This window comes from Pelophylax lessonae, assembly GCF_965119305.1.
Source record: "Pelophylax lessonae genome assembly, chromosome: 5".
NCBI classification, from domain to species: domain Eukaryota; kingdom Metazoa; phylum Chordata; class Amphibia; order Anura; family Ranidae; genus Pelophylax; species Pelophylax lessonae.
The window spans coordinates 397,434,818-397,449,207 of record NC_138772.1 but is presented as its reverse complement, the minus strand read 5'-3'; the positions used below and the strand labels follow the sequence as shown (position 1 = coordinate 397,449,207).

The following is a 14,390-nucleotide window of genomic DNA, read 5'->3' as shown; positions in this document are numbered from 1 at the left end:
AGCTGCTGCTGACAGCTCAGTGTGGGAGCGGACTGGAGCGACTGCAGAACAGGTAAGTATAGCGAACTCTTCTTTACAGGGTTAGATAGATTAGGCTTAAAATTTGGCTGCGAGTAGGTTTAGCATTAAATCGGTATTGCCGGAATTTATACTTAAGGGTTTGAGAGTCAGAAAAGTATATAGCTGGGAGGAGGGGCAAGGGTGGACAGGAGGGTAAGGCTGCTTTCACACTGATGCATTTTTGCTGTGTTATTACATTGCTAAAAACACAATAAAATATTTCCCCTTAAATCCTATGGGACTATGCAGCTGCAGCGCATTTTAAAGCGTCCTGCATCTTTGGTGTGCTTTTCAAAGACACCGCTCTCCATTGAAATGAATGGAAAACAAGTCTAAGTCTCATATATGCATGCTGGGGGTCAGGCAATCAAAAAAACGCATTTTTTTTTTTTTTTTTTTTTTCTGTGTTGTGCTTTTTGTTTGTGTAAGAAAAAGAATTTAAACTCCATAAAGTCTTTGGAAAGAAAAGGAAACGTATCAAAAATGTATATGCATGAAGGAAAAAAAAAAGGTTGGTGGACCCAGTTGCTTCTGGGTGCCCAGGATGTGGCTTCCATCATTGACCGGTTCGGGATGATGCTTTGTCATCCTGGCACACAGGTTTTGTGCAGGAATGTAAAGTGAGCTACGCATGGGCAATCTCAGTGTGCATTCTAATTAAGACTGCAAGAAGGCAGGTAGGTTTATTTTTGATGGCTTTTAAGAAAATAATAAAAATTGTTAAACGTCACAGGGAATTATTTGAGAGTGATCTAAGACTCAAATATAATAACTGACATCGTTATACAGCATACACTTAAACAGAGCAAAAGTATAACGAGACACCAGTCTTTGGGGAGGGGGGGGGACCTCAAAAAACCTCAACTATGGATACGCTAGCAAATCTATCGATCTTCAGATAGCACCCGAAACGGGTAATGAAAGTGATAAACTCCACAGACACGACGTGGTTCTGCACTCAGTACTTTATTTTCTCCTCCACACTAACTAAACAGGAAGGGGAAATGCATCATAGAATAGGAGGGAACACTGAAAGATGCAGTAACCGAAATGACCACAAGATGGCAGTATATTAAACAACTATATCCCTTGTACATGAAGTTAACAATCTCACTCTCTTCTTAAGATAAAAAAAAAAAGAACGGGTGAGTTTGACATAAAACATTGTCATACAAAAATGATTTTCAGAACACAGTAGCATTCAAGTGAGTTTGCGTATTTAAACAAACAAAATAAAAATACCAAGATATATGCTCAATGGACCAGATTTTACAGTTTCCATACACCCTCATACAGCGCTTTAAGAAGCATAAGAGCGGAAGCACCTTTTTTTGTCAAACAGTCAGCAAGTTGTGACTTGGCTGTTGACCAACGCACTTCTTTGATTTTATTAGCATATATGAGCTCTTTGACACCGCTTATTTCTAATCTTAGTCTCTTCTCTGTGACCTGTTTTGTAGACTTAAGAGCGTCAAACAGGGAATGGTTATCCGTAACACAGATAAGAGGAAGAGCATTAAGATCAGCTTTACCAGTAGTGAGTTCAGAGTAGAGCATAGCCAAGAACATAGCATTGTCAATACCATCTGACATGGCAAGGGTTTCCCCTGCCAGTGTGCTTCTTACCACACGTCTAATTTTTTTAGATTGCCAAAACAGTGGGGAGAACTTTCCTGATTTTTCCATGAGGGCAATTAGAGCCCCACCCTGTGTACCTCCATCTGGAAGATTGCCCAGTGAAGCATCACTGAATACTACCAAACTCAAATCCTCACTGTTACCCAAGTATTGAAACTTAAGTGTTACCTTCTCTGACTTAAGTTTACGGAGCACTTTGTTCACTTCATGTATGGACTGAACAGTAGCATTCTTAATGTTGGATGCTAGGCTACATGTGTCAAACATAACATCTGGTCTTGTTTGTTTAGCAACCCACAGAACCTGTCCTATTTTGGATCGGAGTTGTTCTCTTTCTTTCTCATTCAGTGGGGCCTCTCTCTGTACAGCACGTGTTGCCTGCAAATGAATTGGTTGTAGGTTTTCAATATAACTGTGCTGATGCACCTGTACTACACCACCCACAGTAGCAATGTTCATCCCCACATATGAAAAACTCTTCACGACCCACGTGAAATGCAGATTTAAGCACAGGGATGACATTGGTTACAAAATGCTCTGAACCTGCCCAAAAAAAATCATCCACATGGCATGCCAGTACTCCTGTTAACCTCAGACTGCTCATTCTGCCAATAAAACACTGCAGGATCAACCCGTGACATTTTACCCCCACTTTTCAGCATGAGTTCTTGGACCTTGTTGTACCAGTAGAGGGAAGCATCTGCAAGTCCATACACACATTTCTTTAGTTTCCACAACACATTGTCCACGCTCGCTTCTGGTGGGGGACGAATGTAAATGTCTCTTGAGAGTTCCATTCCCTGCAAAAAAGCAGACTTAATATCCATAGAGTTCATTTGCGATTTGTTTTGACAAATAACAGCTAACGGGAGCCTGAGTGATTCTGATGCACATGTGGGAGAATCTTTCTGTAATTCATGCATATTGACTTCTTCAAAACCTCTCGCCACAAGGCGGGCTTTGGGAACAACACCACTAGAAGTTTCCTTTAACGTACAGACCCATCTAGTAGAGATACATTTCTGACCTTTTTGTCTGTGACTTCTTCGTAAACATTATTATTTTGCCAGTTGTCAATCTCTTGCTGTTTAGCAGCATCAAAAGAGATGTCTTTGGTAATAAGTACATCGCCATCGGTGTTCTCACATTCAGTGAGAAGATCATCAACTTGTGACATGTCTAAAGCTTCCTTTTGACCCTCGTTGCCATTTGGTTCAAGATACTGCACATTGTACTAGTTTCTATATTGCCCTTTTGCTTTCCCTGCTCTGCCTAAAACTCTGGCCGTGTGTTTTGTCTCATCATTTCTGTTTGTAAATGTCACTGTCTGACCTGTTTTCAGTTTGACACCCGTGGAACCCACTGTATTAGTAGCATCTCTCTCATTAGTTTGTCTCACATCTTCTCTATCATCAGTTTCTGTGTTTTCATGGATTTGCACTTCTCTATTAACACTCATTTCATCATCTGAATTTTCTGACATATCAGTGTGTATTACATTTTCTTTTTCTGTACTATCTCCAGGAATATCAGGTAGTACAAGTGTATCCCCATCCTGTGCATTAACTTTATTCAGCCTGGACTGGTGTACTCTGACAAGGATACCACCATGTCTGACAAACACTACAGAGCCATCTTGACCGATAACTACAGCAGGACCTTTCCACTCTGTACTGTCTGCTCGTTTGTAGTACACTCTGTCTCCTGTCTCATACTTTCCATCTGTAGGCCTAAGCTGCTTTCGTAAAGCTCTTTTTATTCTTTCTGAGCATTCCACCTCTGTGAATGCTCTTCTGGAAGCATGCAATGCTGCTAGGTGCTGTCCTACTCTAGTACTCATAGAAGTGCCTTCTAGAGCAGGCAGTTTATTAACCAAAATGGAGGGAAGATTAGGACTGTGACCAAACACCAGCTGGTGTGAACTATAACCATGCACATTAATCATACTGTTCTTGTCCATTAAAGCCCAGTCTAGAGCAGTCTGCCAGCCACACCCGTTTTCCCTTTTCACCTTCAGAAGAATCTTAGTCAGAGTCATGTTGTGTCTCTCCAGCAGCCCGTTGCTCCAAGGACTGTATGCCGCTGTGGTCTTCATCTCAATGTTGAATTTTTCTGCCATCTCTCTTATCTCCTCGTTATTGAACTCACCACCGTTGTCAGTGTATATCCGTTTTGGGGCACCATGAAAACTTATCCACGAGTGAATGAAAGAGTTGACAATTTCAGAGGCTTTCTTTGTTCTCACAATGTTTCCACCGCTGAAGCGTGTGAAATGGTCGATGATGTGGAGGTACCATATGCCAGGTTCCAGCTAATGTAAATCCATTGCCACCATCTCATTGTACTCTGAGGCTAAAGGCAAACCCACAGCAGGCCTGGGCTTGGTCCTATTATATCTTTGACATACCTCACAGTCACGGATAATCTCTTGCAGAATAACTGGATAGTCTTTGTCAGTATTTCCAGAGCTGAGGATAAGCCTCTGCAGCCGGTCTGCAGAGGCATGGCCAAACTGTTTGTGAAGCTTCAGGAGAATTTTATGCTTCTCTTTTGTAGACATCTCTGCTGTGATGACAAGAACTTCACTTTCATTGGTGTCCACTTCAGTATTACCATCTCTAATGTCGACACAGTAGTGTCCCGAACTAGTGAGCTCAAGAGGCACCGGTTGCTTGAACATGACAACTTTGTCATTCTCCATGTCTAAAACAGTTCCTGCTCTCTTTAGAGCCATTTTGCTCAGCAGTAAAGGGATATCAACAGGAACAACTTCCGTTTCAATGTGACATTTTGTTGGTCCGATCTTAGCGGGAAGCTTTACCTTTCTGTAGGAGTGTACCACCTGACCATCACCAAATCTGAAAGGTCTACAGCTTGAAGATTCTGTTTGCATCAGTTTATTTGGCTTTGGCTCAGGTCTTTCATGTAACTATCCAGCCACTTTTCACCACAAACAGTACGTGTGCATGCTGTGTCAATGATAGCTGATCCCAGTGATTCAGTTAGGAAGATCTCAGAGTCCGTCATAACTTTTGTAAACAGTGTAATGTTACACTCTTCGACATTTTCATCTTCTGCTAGCTTTACTTCATTTCTCTGATGAGGACAGTCTTTGGCCCAATGGTACGTGCTCTGACAAATTACGCATTTTGTTCGCTTACCATATTTGTCGAGCGGGTTTGTACCTTGCTGTGGCTGCCACTGTCTATTCTGTGACTGGCTGTTGTTCCGTCTGAATTTACCTGGTGGCCTCTGTTCCGTGAAAAACGCCGCATCTTGAGTCAAGCTGCCTCCACTTGCTCCACTGGTTTTTCCTCCGAAAATCCGTTTTAACGCTGACTTCATGGATGCAAATGTTAAATCCGTGCACGCTGTAAGTGCTAGCTGCCTACTCTTCTCTTCAAGACAAGCCGTGTCCAGTAGTTTAAACGCTAACACAGCGTCAGGCAAGGTCATGTATTTCTTCATGCGGTTGTATCTCTGCTCAAAGTCTATGATGTAGTCTGCCATGGACATCGCGCTGTCTTTGGAAATCGAGTCGAAATGAGAGTACGCTTCATAAGCGCAGTCTTTTTCTTCTCTCAAGAATACAGAGTCCAGCTTAGCTAATAAGGTTTCCATACCATTGTCTTCATTCAGATCGCTCGCGGGTATTTCCAAAGCGGTCTCTCTGGCTCGCCCCTCGAGCCCTAACACCACCGCCAGTGCCTGCTTCTTCTTGTCCAAATCCGTAACAAGTTTCCAAATACTAATTTCATTTTTCCAGCACTCGTATGGTCTGATTTCGTCAAACTTAGGTGGTACTCTATAGTTGGAAACCATCCTCTGCTACCATTGATAAACTCCACAGACACGACGTGGTTCTGCACTCAGTACTTTATTTTCTCCTCCACACTAACTAAACAGGAAGGGGAAATGCATCATAGAATAGGAGGGAACACTGAAAAAGATGCAGTAACCGAAATGACCACAAGATGGCAGTATATTAAACAACTATATCCCTTGTATATGAAGTTAACAGAAAGGGCTATAATTGCTCCAAAATGGTGGCCATCTCCCTCTAGAATGCCCTACTAAATATTCCCAAGCAAACAAAAATAAAGGGGGAAATAAAGAGGACTAAAAGAATGAAGAGAAGAACAAAAAAAAAAAAAAAAAAAAAATCAAAGGAGTGTGGTCAGAAGAGAAAGGGGTCCAAAACTCCCCACTCTTAAGGACACTCATTGCTGGTCAAAAGACCGGATGACATGGGTCCTAGCACAAGGGGTCCTCCTGTGGGTGCTAAAGCTCCCAAACTGTATTACTTTATTGCAGAAGAGACATTCTACCTGCTCACAGTTTTGACAAATGAACTAAGCAAATATTTTGGAGATGGCAGAACTGTTCCGACATTTACCTGCTTTGTTTCTTTTTCTAGCGCCTTCAAGAAGAAATCACTAAACATTCACCGTCGCTGCAAAGAAATGCTTTATATATCAAAACTGTGAGTGCAAATATTATATTACCCTACTTTAAAATGTGTTTTATGTTGTGGAAGATTATTAGACTATAGAGATGCTTTTTTAACGTGTGTTTTTTTTTTTTTTTTTTTTTTTTTTTTTTTTTTTATGTGGGTTCTGTTGAAGCAGCCTGCTGATTAGGATTGGGCTGCCAACACACCTAAAATGCTCATAACCCTTTTTTCAACTAAGCGCATCACAACACAAGGCATGTGCTGCACTGCATTTGCTTTGCCTACTACTGTATAGTGCGTTGGGGTGCCACACACAATAGGATTGCACCATGCTTGGAGGCACAAGTTGATGTGTGTGTGTGTTAGTCTAATGCCCCGTACACATGTGCAGATTATCTGAAGACTTTTGTCTGCAGACTTACCAAAACCATATAATATGAGGTCAAACCTAAACACTTTCAATTTGTATGCAATCCGGCAGGCCCTTGCACTACATAGAAAAGGTAAGTCTGCAGACAAGTCTTCAGATAATCTGCACGTGTGTACGGGGCATTAGGCCATTAGAGAGACTTTAAAAGCTGAACAACAGGCTGATTTCTTTAACCACCTGCCACCCGCTCACCGTCAAATGACAGCGGAGCTGTGCGGCTCTCGTCCTAGGATGACGTCCTATGATGGCACCCCAGAACGGTCGCTTTCGCGGGGGGCGCCTAAGACACAACGTGACCCCGATCTTGTTAAAGAGCCAATTACGTGGCTCTTTACGCATGTGATCGGCTGTGTTCAATCACAGCCGGTCACATGTAAATGAGGAAGTGCCGTTTTCAGTGCCGCCTCATCAGTGCACATCAGCGAAGGAGAAAATTACTTATTTACAAAATTTACTGACGAACTAGAACTTTTTTTTTTTTTGTAAAAAAAAAAACCCAGCTGTGATTAAATACCACCAAATGAAATCTCTATTTGTGTGAAAAAAAAAAAAAGATAACCTTTTTCATTTGGGTACAACATTGAATGACCGCGCAATTCTCATTCAAATTGTGACAGTGCTGAAAGCTAAAAATTTGCCTGGGCAGGAAGGGGGTGAAAGTGCCCTGTATTGAAGTGGTTAATGGCAAGTTAAAATATTGGTCTTAAGCAGTCAACATGTTAAAAGCAAATCTTCATGTAAAATTGTCTTTAATATGTTGGTTTGTTTACTTTCAAAGTACAGTAAATCCTACAACCAGTTGAAAAGAAATTGAGTTAGTGGCTCTGGGTTGCTGAATTAGTAATGGCACTAATTTCTTTTGTGGAGAGTTTAGGTGGGATTAATAACTTTGCATTCCATCACAAGGGTTTTGAATTATAATTGAGAATTTTAGTACTGGACATTAGGGCGGCTTGTGAATTTGCTGTCCTATAGAGTGTCTGTCTGACTGCAATGCAAGCTTTGGATGCTGTATGGCAAACAGAATCTGATAATCATTTGTCTCATTTGTGCTTTTTCCATTGCAGTCCAGATTAAGCCGTTTACCTGCCTACTTGACTATCCAGATGGTCCGATTCTTTTATAAAGAGAAGGAGTCTGTCAATGCCAAAGTTCTTAAGGTTTGTGTTTGTTACTATAAAAAGAAAGAGAGGGCCCCAACCAACAAATACCTATCTATATAAGGCAGCCGCTCCTTTAAGTGTAAAAAAAACACTTATGGAATGTTTAACTGAATATTAATGGGCGCTCGCTTTGTGAACATAACAAAAAAAAAAAAAGATGATTAATAAAAATAAAAATGCTAAATCACAGATGTGTGAAACCACAACCTCACACATAGAAAAGCGTGATCATATAAAATGAAATGTAATCCTTATGCAAGATAAATGGATGCTATTTCATGTGTTGAAACATATTAACAATAAATGAAAATAAAAATTCTAACCTAATTCTAAATATATAGGTGTTGCCAAATCACCATGTCCATAAGAAAAATAAGGGTGACTATTTATTCTTCAAGACCCCAAAAAGTGCTCCACTACGTGTTAACAGGGCACCCATCAGAACAATAAGTTTGACCAGCAGCCAACAAGCCCTTTTACCCTAAATCCAGGGTGTCAGAGAGCCATCAACTGGTCTTCTAATACTCATAAGCCATTCTCATAAGATGGATGTAGAAAATAGGAGGGCCCCAAAGAAGGGAAAGCTTTTAGTGTAGTAGTTTTTATTGAAAATAATATTTTTAAAAACACATATCTTCACTCGCATGCATGTCATTTCCTGTTTTACCACCTATGTCCCTTTCAGGTCTGGAATGCATGCTGGCTCTGGTGGATGCGAGACATAGGGGTTTATTTACTAAAGGCAAATCCACTGTGCACTTCAATGTGCAGCTGCTGTAGAGGGGAACATGCAAGGAAAAAAAACATTTTGCTTGCACATGATTGGATGATAGAAATCCGCAGAGCTTCCCCTTATTTCAGATCTACAGCGACTCCACTTCCAAGTGCACTTGTAGAGCAAAGTGGATTTGCCTTCAGTAAATAAACCCCATAGTGAGCTGGTTGGGTTAGTGCCTCTCGAAGGCACTTTTGTGTAAGAGTGAAGATATGTGTTTTTAAATATATTAGTTAAAAAAAAAAACTACTAAACTATATACTTTTCATTTTCTGGGACCCTCATATTTTCATCCATCTTATGAGATTGGCTGATGAGTATTAGCAGAAGACTAGATGATGGCTCTCTAAAACCCTGAAATTTATTCTATGCATTAAGGTAAAAAGCCTTCTGTGTGAAGCAGCCCCCCTAATACTTACCGGAGTCCCATCTCTGTCCAGCGATGTGCATAAGTCCCTCGGCCGTCTGGGACTCTACCTCCTGATTGGCTGAGACACAATTAAAGTTGTCAATCAGGATAGAGAGGGGCGGGGCCAAACTGCAGTTCCATGTCTGAATGGACACACGGAGCTTCAGCTCGGCTTGGGTGCCCCCATAGCAAGCTGCTTGCTGTGGGGGCACTCAACAGGAGAAAGGAGCAGCAACGAGGGACCCGAGAAGAGGAGGATCCAGACTCCCCTGTGCAAAACCAACTGCACAGAGAAGGTAAGTATAACCTGTGTTGTTTTTTTAAATCGAGACTTTACAATCACTTTAGCTTAAAAGGGCTTGTTGGCTCCTGGTCAGCCTTATTGTTCTGGTGAGTGCAGTATGGGTTGGCACACAGAGCCCTTTTTTTTTTTGGGTGTTGGATAGTCACCCTTCTTTTTCTCAACATATGGACACAGTGATTTAGCATCCCCTATATATTTATTGACTTGCTGATTTATAAGTTTATTTTTATTGGTAATGTTTCAACACCTGTTTTTAGCACGTGAATTCGCATCCATTTATCTTGCTTAAGAATTAAATTTTAATTTTATATGATCACGCTTTTGTATGTGTGAGGTTGTGGTTTCACACATCTGAGATTTTGCATTTTTATTTTTTATTTCTTAACTTTTATTGATCGTTTATTTGTGTTTATTACTGCCATTTATTTATGCAGATTTGTTGATAAAAGGAAATCTGTCTGCACTTTAAATGTGCATGCCTCCTATTGTTCATTAACGTTTTAGTTGAGCTAGTTTCTACAGACTGGCTGTTAATCCCATTGGTTACTGCAGGTGTAATTCACTTCCCAGTTGATCTATCATAATGCAGTGTTCTGAGTACTTGCCATATTTTAGAGATATGGTTAGAAATCTGAAATTCACCTACAGAATTGCTTTTTGCTTCTGATGCTATTAAACTGAAGTGAGAATGAAATGAAACCCATGTTGTTGTGCTAAAATCAAGTCTGACTTCTGACCATATTTTGCTTAAGATAGTTTTTCTTCTTGCATATGGTTGTCCTGTTCCTGAAGCTGTACGACCAGTTAGAAAGACAGTCCTGGAGCTTTGCACTGCACAATGCCAGTTTGGTTCACCAGTTTATTTTTGACCCTGTAAAATGTTTGGGTCTTTAGTGCAAATGACACTCTGTCCTAAAAGAAAGTTCATTTCTAACTTAACAGGATGTTAAATTTCCTCTTATGTTGGATATATACGAGCTGTGCACACCAGAGCTTCAGGAAAAGATGGTCCCATTCCGCTCTAAATTTAAAGATTTGGATGACAAGAAAGTATCTGGGCCGGTACCAAAAGTAAGTACATTTATTCATTGCCCTTTTTATACATATTAAAGTAATATCCAGTGTTTTCATTTTTATGAATATTTTGACATTCGCAGTGTGTCCAGAGTTGTTTGCAGGCATTACTGTTGTCTAGTAATGTAGCCTGATGCTAAATTTTATTCTTAAAGCTGAACTTCCGAATTTCTGGGCAGAAATTTTATATTATATGTATACAGGCGCTTCCATACCTTATTAAATTTCTTGATGTTACAGGGCCCAGTCCCCTTGGCAGTCAGTAACCCACCCTTCTTTGTTCTGTGGCAAACTTTGATCCCCTATATCGTGTTGGTTGAATAGACCATTGATTACTGTGCCATCTATTTCCTTGGCCACTGGTCTTGTAGATTCCCCATTGTAATGCTTGGTAAACCGAGTGGTGACGCCATGTCTTCATTGATCGGACCCAGTAGTTTGATCCGTCCCACACAGGTCTCCAATCCCACCCACATTGCTATGTGTTTAAACAAAATCCCAGAGCATGATGGGATTTGTAGTTTTGGTAAGTGGTGACAAACACTAACAGGAAGTGATGTTGCTTCAGAGTAGGGAAGGCATGTTCGGATCATAGTCCCAACCCACCTGAGCAATCCCACATGGAAGCCATAACTGCACACCGCCAATCATAGGCAGTGTATGTATGTGTAGTTTTGGGCTGGGAAATGCCTTCCTATGATTGGCGGTTTGCAGTGAGGGCTTCCTGGAGGGATTGCTCAGGTGGGTTGGGACTAAAGCCTCGTACACACGCACAGATTGTTGGCCGACCGATCGGCCGTCTTTTGTCCAGTGTGGTTTGTTGGTTGAAATGTGCTCTAGACTTGCACTGGACTTTTGTTGGCCAACAAAAACCAACTTCAGAAGTGATGTCATGTGATGGTTGACTTTCCGTGTGTTTTTTCTTCTCTGACCATGCCCAGTCTTGCTCATCTGATTTTTTTCGGCCGAAAATTCGCAGTTGGTTGTCGGAAGCATCCTACTAACAAGCCTACAATCGGCCGATCGGACGTTGGCCGACAATTTACGGCCAACAATCTGTGCGTGTGTACCGGGCTTAAGATCCAAACACGCCTGAGCCCATCACTACTTATGAGATACCTCCTCCTTACCTAACTATACAAGGCTATTGTACAGGTTTGATCACTATTCCAGAGTTCTTTAAGCTGGCTATATGCTAGTAGATTTTCGTTTTTTTAAATATTTAATTGATGAGGAAGTTGGAAAAAGCTAAATGGAAACTTTTTCTCTAACTAATTTCCAACAGTGAATGTGGTTTTTGTTCAGAAAAGTCCATTCATTCCAAAATGTAATGTTTAAAAAGCAAATTAAAATTTGAAGCACTTTCAAAACAGCATTTGTCGTCTAGTCTTCGACTGAGAATGAGAATTTTCGTAAGAACTTTGGTTTGGTTGTTGCTCACAGATTGTAATCACAGACTCGCACTGCAGTAGTTGTCTTCATTTACTCCCTCAGGCTGAAATTAGATGGGTTCTCCAGGGAACTGTGGTACGATCATTTAGCTTTGTGATGGCTGTGGCAGTTATGTGGAAGAAGTCTAATTTTTATGTTGTGTCTAGTGTACATAAGCCAGAGTATCATTCTAATTGGATTTAACCACTCCACCTTAAAATACAAGTATTTGGAGGGTGTTATCCTTTTAATATAATAAATTTAAAGCTGAACTCCAGGCATGGATATTTTTTATTTAAATATATTCCTCTCGGGTATGTAAATCTGCTTTGTCTGCACCAAATTGTTTTGGGAACCCAAATCTCACATTGTTAAAGTAGGGACCTATTCAATGGCAGACCCTGCAGGTTCACACACTACAGACTGCCTGCTGAAAATTACATGGGGAAACAAGACCAGTGTGTCTGCACAATAAGGGGAGAACAGCAGCGACCTCTTTATTACAAGAAAGTCCTGTACAGATGTGGAAGAAATTTTACAAAGGATGCCAAAAATAAAGGAGTGCACATGCTTCTTATAGTTCGACAATATTTTTTCAGCCCAGATTTCAGCTTTAGCCTAACTTAAGATAACATTACATTTAACCATAATTGTCTATGCCCAGTTAATGTCATTTTTGTATTGTAGGTTAATCAAGGGGCACAAAAAGAAGTTAAATATGAACCGTTTGCCTTTACTGAAGGTAAGAATTTGCTACAAATAAAATAATTTGTTAACATTAAAGGAACAAAGATAGATAAAAAGTGGCTTTTTTTAACATTTCAGAGGTGCTAGACTTAACAAACATTTTATTATGGCAATGTTTGACAAAGAGTGTATTCAGAGACTTAGGGTCCTTTCACATGGGCGGTCCGTATATCATCTCATCCGTTTGCGGATGATATACCGACATAATGCATGTCAATGGGATTGCGGATGTCAGCGGATGACCCATCCGCTGACATCCGATTTGCGTCCTTTCAGTTCTGTTTTTTTGGAACGGAACAGAACCCTATTTTTCTTCCGTTTAAAAAACAGGACACAAAATCGGATGTCAGCGGTGTCATCCGCTGACATCCGCAATCCCATAGACATACGTTATGTCCGTATATCATCCGCAAACGGATGGGATGATATGCGGACATAGGGACCGGATGACACAAGTGTCATCCGTGTCCGTTTTAAAAAAAAAAAAAAAGTTCCGGAGCGGACCAAAATACGGTCCGCCCCATGTGAAAGGACCCTTAGGTTGGCCATACATGTTCAATTCTCTTGTACAATGTTCCTTTAGATTTACCTTAAACTATGTAGTGCAAGGGCCTGCCTAATTGGATACAATTGAAAGTTGTTTAGTTTTGACCTCATATTATATGCTTTTTGGTAAATCTAAAATAAAATTGTACAAGACAATTGAACATGTATGGCCAGCCATAAATTACCAAGCAAAAATATATATTTACATAATACAACAAATGGAACATCTGATGAGCAAGGTATGATTTATTTGGAGAGGTCAGACGCTAAATCTAAGCAAAATTAGTGTAGCAACATTGAGAGATAAGCTGCTGTAAATACAGGTGCATCTAAAAAAAAATATATCAAAAAGTTAATTTTTTTCAGTAAATTAACTTATTTCAGTTATATATTTTATATAGATATTTATATAATTTTATATAGATTCATTTTAACAGTGTGATCTATTTCAAGCCTTTTTTTTTTTTTTTTTATTTTGATGGCTTACAGCTGGTAAAAACCCAACATTGAGTATCTCAGAAAATTAGAATATTACATAGGACCAATAAAAAAAAAAAAGTTTTTTTAAAACAGAAATGTTAGCTTACTGAAGAGTATTGTCCATGTCCGTGTAGTATGCACTCAATACTTGGTCAGGGCTCCTTTCGCATAATTTGCTGCATCAATGCGGCGTGACATTTTTTATTTCTCTTACGTCCTCCGACAGTCGCCTCCCACTCACAAGTCTTCACCAATGGGTATTGACCTTTGCTCTGCAGGAGTAGCTAGGCACAAGATTTGTTAACAAAAGCTTTTAGCATAGACACACCCCTAGGGGTTGCCCCACTAGTCAATACCTCCCTGCACCAGCATTCCCAACTCAGTTTGATTTTGCCTAGCTTAGGAGTAGCAGGCTTTCCTGTGCTGGGGCTTCAGTCTCAGCCTTCTACCCTTTTTTTGATTTTATTTCAAGTATTTTTTCTTTACTTTACTAGCTGTTATTTTGTCAGCTCTTAGTTAGGGATCTTCGGATGAAGATGTCATGCGGAGCTGGGTCTCGGACTGGCCGCCCTGGATCCCAGGGCTGAGGGCCAGATGGATCCCCAGCCTGCCATCGAGCGTTCAGCTACGGTTCGCCCTGGCGCCATGAACGACCCATCCCTGCTCGCTGCAGGGATGCTGCCTGTGAGGTGGCTACCTCACTGGACGCCATTCTGCGGTCTCGTGCTGCGGTCCACTGCGTCCTGGCTGCGGCACTCCCTGTCATTAAGGATAGCGGTTTGTCGCCTGGAGACGGCTCCCCACGCCATCCGGTACGGTAAGCACCTTCTGTGTGGGGACCATCTGTCTGGGGTGTCAGTCTGTGGCTGTGTGTATACCC

At 40.9% G+C, this 14,390-nt stretch overlaps 1 protein-coding gene across 1 annotated transcript in view; it reads left to right on the top strand.

Moving 5' to 3' along the window:
* USP14 (ubiquitin specific peptidase 14) overlaps positions 1–14,390 on the top strand; it is a 63,698-nt gene that overhangs the window by 36,817 nt on the left and 12,491 nt on the right. The window contains exons 11-14 of the mRNA XM_082257489.1: positions 6,116–6,181; positions 7,649–7,741; positions 10,175–10,303; positions 12,425–12,479. Coding sequence (XP_082113615.1) covers positions 6,116–6,181; positions 7,649–7,741; positions 10,175–10,303; positions 12,425–12,479 — 343 coding nt within the window. The remainder of the gene's footprint in view (positions 1–6,115; positions 6,182–7,648; positions 7,742–10,174; positions 10,304–12,424; positions 12,480–14,390) is intronic.